Here is a 5,039-nt window from a genome sequence, read left to right as displayed (position 1 = left end):
TCACTCTGTAGACCAGGCTGGCCTCGAACTCAGAAATCCGCCTGCCTCTGCCTCCCAAGTGCTGGGATTAAAGGCGTGCGCCACCACGCCCGGCGTCTTTTTTTTTTTTTAATGTATTTATTTAAATTTTATGTAGATTGATGTTTTACATTCGTGCATATCTATGTACCACTTGCATGAAGTGTTCAAGCTGGATCCTTTGAAACTGAAATTATAAACACTTGTGAGGTGTCATGTGGGTTCTGGGAACCAAACCTAGGTCCTCTGGAAGAGAAAAGTTACCACCCGAGTCTTCTCTCCTCTCTCTCCCTCCCTCTGTGTCTCTCTGTCTCTATCTCTGTCTCTGTCTCTGTCTCTCTCTCTTTGTAGCCTTGGCTGGCCTGGAACTTGCTATGTACATCAGGTTGTCCTCAACTCACAGTGATCTGCCTGCCTCTCTGCCTCCCAGGTGTAAGGATTAAAAACATGAGCCACCACCCTAGCATCCATCCTTCTAGCATGCGTGTACAGGTGCACATGTGGGCAGATGCCCTATGCCCATTCATGTGGATGTCAAAAACAATCCCAGTTATCACTTCACAGCAGGTCTTCTACCTTTTGAGGTAGGCTCTCTTGCTGGCCTACAAGCTCCAGGGCTCTGCTGCCTCCATTTCACTATCACAAAGGTTACAGGCCATGCTACTGTGCCCAGCTTTTTCCATGAGAATCACAGCCAGGCCTTCATGTGCATAGGGAAAGGGCTTTACTAAGCCACCTCCTTAGCTCTGTCTTTTCTCCCACTATCCTCTCTGCCTGCCTTTACACTGTTTCCTTCCTCCATAGTTTCTACTTCCATATTTTATATATTAATCCAGATACTATACATAACAAACTTGACATCTGTTCTTCTGTGTCTGGCTTATCTCTCCCTGTGTTCTCTTCTTTGGATCACCCTCTCTACTCTCATATGCCCAACTTTACCCTGGTCCTCACCTGTACAATGATGGACACCTGGCTGCCAGCTTGGGCTAATTCACCAAGTGTCATGATGAAATACCTTTTGTTCTGAGTTATTATCAGGGCACTCAGATGGACCAGTTTTCCAGCGAGGTTTATCTCCTTTATACTGGATTTCTTTCTAAGGAAAGAAGAAAAAAGGCATTTTGATTTCTCTCCTTTTCCACAAGTCTTCCCTTCCACTGTAAAAAAACAATCTTGTAGCAATGTAAAATAGCCATAATTCCAAGCTATTATCTAAAAACAGTTCAACCCTTCTTGCACTCACACAGGGTATGTAATATATGTCCTTGGCAGTCAAAGGCAGCTGCGATGGGAAAGGTGCTTTCTGCTAAGGATGAGGACTGGATTTGATCCTGGGAACCATCCCACAATTGCTCTCTGACCTCTGTGCGTCTGTGTGCTAAGATGGGATGTTCATAAACACACACACACACACACACACAGAACCCTCGTGGGGACCAGGGAGAGTGCTTGTCTGCCTTCTAAATACAAGCTCTATTGCCAGAACCACCTTTTAAAAGGTCAGTGTGATGGCATAATCCCTGTGGTGGAGGGTGAGACGTGTGGGACTCTGTGACCACTCACGCCAATGAGGGGCCTATTTCCCTTACTGTTCAAGGAAATGACACTGAAGGTTGATCAACACATCATGTATGTACACAAACATATTCAAAAGAATCTGGTGGGTTTTTTTCTTTTAAAAAAAGTTATCAGCCAGGCGTGGGGAGTGGTGGCGCACGCCTTTAATCCCAGCACTGGGGAGGCAGAGGCAGGCGGATTTCTGAGTTCGAGGCTAGCCTGGTCTACAGAGTGAGTTCCAGACAGTCAGTAAGTACTACACAGAGAAACCATGTCTTGAAAAAAAATCTTATTTTGTGTGTACGAATGCTTCTCCTGGATATATGTCTGTCCACCACATGCCTGGTGCATAGGGAAGCTAAAAAAAAGGGTATTGGGTCCCCTAGAACTGGGAATACAGATGGCTGTAAACCACCACGAAGGTGCCAGGAACCAAACCCAGGTTCTCTGGAAGAGCAGACAGTGCTCTTAGCCAGCGAACCATCACTCCAACCTATTTTTTCCGTCTTTTGAGAAAGGGTCTCCCACTGTAGCACAGACTAACCTGAAACGCACTGTAGGCTCCACAGCCTTCCTGCATCAGTGTCCTGAATGCTGGGATTCTAGAGGTGAGCCACAACCAGCTCCAAGCCTTCCTCCTAACTTTCCTGATACTCAAATCCCACTGCTCCCTTGTTCCATCTATTATCTGTATCACTCCCAATATGTCTTCGGCCACGGTAAGCACCATCATTCTCAAATCTCTCAGTGCTCCTCTCTTTCCTAAGAGTGGAAAATTACCTGTATCTGAGCAGGTGGGATGCCTTTTCTGGGTAGAGGATAGGGATAGGTATGAGAGGGCCAGGACTGACAGTCAAAGGAAGTACTGGCACTGGTGTACCCCACAGTTCCAAGTGTCCTTCCCCCGAGCAACTCCTCTTGGCAGAAGGAAGGTAACTCCAACTGGGGAACAGGAAGAGATGGCCCAACCAAGAAAGGTCTAGATCGATAAGCTAGAAGAGAGCAAAGCCACAGGTTAGCCAGGACCTTAGCAGCTGACCTCCTGCTCCTGCTCACCCCAGAGGCAGCTGTCCCCGGTCTACTTACCTCACAGTCCAAGGTTCCAGTGTTATCCCTCACATACAGGCTTCCACTCCTACACTCTTGTTCTGAATCTCCCAATAGGTCTACTAGTGTCCCCAAAAGTATCAGCTGCTCCCGGGGCAGGACGCCATCCCCCGGCCGGCCTCCGCGGGTCCAAGCCTGGTAAGCACTCTGACTCCAGGACAGGTGGCTGCAGCACGGGAGGCGCTGATGGGTCTTCAGATTCTGCACCGAGACAAAGCTGAAAAGTGGAGAAAGTCAGCTTCATGTGAGAAAAGACCCTCCACCCTGACAGAGCACCAAGCACCCTAGACAGGGGCTGGAGGAGAACGTGGACCAAGAGATCGCTGCTGTGAAATTACGGACGGGGTCTACATCTAAAGGTTGGGCAATGTCTCTAAGGGAAACAAGAGACTCTGGGATGAATCTCTCTACAAGGAGAGACCAAGAGACATGAAGTAAACTGCAGGAGCAGTCTGAGAAAATAAATGTGCACAGAGAACACTAAAGAAAGACTTGCCGGGTGTGGTGGCGCATGCCTTTAATCCCAGCACTCGGGAGGCAGAGGCGGGTGGATTTCTGAGTTCGAGGCCAGCCTGGTCTACAGAGTGAGTTCCAGGACAGCCAGGGCTACACAGAGAAACCCTGTCTCAAAAAAACCAAAAAAAAAAAGAAGAAGAAGAAGAAGAAGAAGAAGAAGAAGAAGAAGAAGAAGAAGAAGAAGAAGAAGAATGACTCCACAAACAGGGGCTGAAGCAATGGCTCAGCAGTTAAAAGCATTCTGCAGCCATGCGGCGGTGCTGAACACCTTGAATCCCCGGCACTTGGGAGGCAGACAGACCACTGAGTTCAGGGTAGCCTGCTCTACAGAGTGCGCCCAGGACAGCCAGAGCTACGCAGAGAAACCCAAACCCTGTCTCAAAAAAAAAAACCAAAACAAAACAAAGCAAACAAAACAATGAGCACTGTTTGTTCTTCCAGAACACCAAGGTTCGATTCCCAGCATCCACATAGTGGCACACATCTGTCTGTCACCACAACCTGAAGGAACCTGATGCCCTCTTTTGGCCTCCAACATCTCTAGGCATATGTGTGGTACACAGACATACATGCAGGCAAAATACCCATATACGTAAAATAAATTTAATTCAGTAAATTAAATAAATAGGCATATATATATATATATATATATATATACACACACATATGCAGTTATGCAGTTATATGAATAAACTGGTAAGACTTCACTGAGAACAATACACACACAGATACTGAGATTGAAGGGACAAGCATTTCCCTTCCGGCTGGTGATAACCTTTGAAGTTACAGAGGAGGATCACTGACACAGTTATTAGGAGACCTTACTAACTCTTTTTCTTCAAAAATGAACAAAGCAAATACGACAAAGCACTAAGTCTTAAGGCAGGCGGCAAGAACAAGGCTATAGAGAGTATCGCCTGCACACGTCATATCAGCTCAATCCCTGTCTTAATCTCTCCTCCCCTTCTCTAGAAACATGACTTAAGACAAGTTAGGAGACCTTTAGGAAAGAAACTGAACCAAGAATAGGAAAGTTCTGCAGAAGAGGGTGTGGTGGGTCCACCTTCTCCACTCATCCTTCCTTCCCAACCCCAAAGTCAACCACCCACCACGCCCCACCTCACCCTACCTGTAGCTGAAGGGCAGTGTTAAGTCCTGGTTCTCCCCCTGGGACAGCCACGTCTCCTTCACACAATCAATTACTGACCGAGTCAACTCTTTGTTCAGCTCCTTGCCAGCTGGACAGAGGGTCTCTTGGATGAAGGTCTGGGCAGCCTCAAGCCAGGCTTGCTCCTGAGGAAAATGAAACTAGTTAAAACAGTTTCACAATATCCTGCCCACCAAAGAATTTTCAACTAGGATTTTCTATCAGGCCTTAAATAAACCTCATTGGCTACAATACTGCCACTGCAAAGCTGGAGGATTTTCAGGGGAATAAAGGAATAGACACAATAGGGCTGGAGGATAACTCAGCAGGTAAGAGCACTGACTGCTCTTCTGAAGGTCCTGAGTTCAAATCCCAGCAACCACATGGTGGCTCACAACCCTCCGTAATGAGATCTGAGGCCCTCTTCTGGAAAGTCTGAAGACAGCTACAGTGTACTTATGTATAATAATAAATAAATCTTTAAAAAGCTACAGTGTACTTATGTATAATAATAAATAAATCTTTAAAAAAGAAAAAAAAAAAAGAAAAGAAACTCAAGGGCTGGAGAGATGGCTCAGTGGTTAAGAGCACCGACTGCTCTTCCGAAGGTCCTGAGTTCAAATCCCAGCAACCACATGGTGGCTCACAACCATCTGTAATGAGATCTGACGCCCTCTGGTGCATCGGAAGA

At 46.7% G+C, this 5,039-nt stretch overlaps 1 protein-coding gene across 2 annotated transcripts in view; it reads right to left on the bottom strand.

Moving 5' to 3' along the window:
• Nucleotides 1-5,039, bottom strand: part of Ctc1 (CST telomere replication complex component 1) — a 21,942-nt gene that overhangs the window by 11,761 nt on the left and 5,142 nt on the right. For both annotated transcript variants that reach the window (XM_021176913.1, XM_021176914.1), the window contains exons 2-5: nt 4,331-4,494; nt 2,665-2,902; nt 2,359-2,570; nt 973-1,117 (exon numbers count right to left, since the gene is read on the bottom strand). In XM_021176913.1, coding sequence (XP_021032572.1) covers nt 973-1,117; nt 2,359-2,570; nt 2,665-2,902; nt 4,331-4,494 — 759 coding nt within the window. The remainder of the gene's footprint in view (nt 1-972; nt 1,118-2,358; nt 2,571-2,664; nt 2,903-4,330; nt 4,495-5,039) is intronic.

Source organism: Mus caroli, chromosome 11 (genome assembly GCF_900094665.2).
Source record: "Mus caroli chromosome 11, CAROLI_EIJ_v1.1, whole genome shotgun sequence".
In the NCBI taxonomy this organism is placed as follows: Eukaryota; Metazoa; Chordata; class Mammalia; order Rodentia; family Muridae; genus Mus; species Mus caroli.
This window is presented reverse-complemented; position numbering and strand designations above follow the sequence as displayed.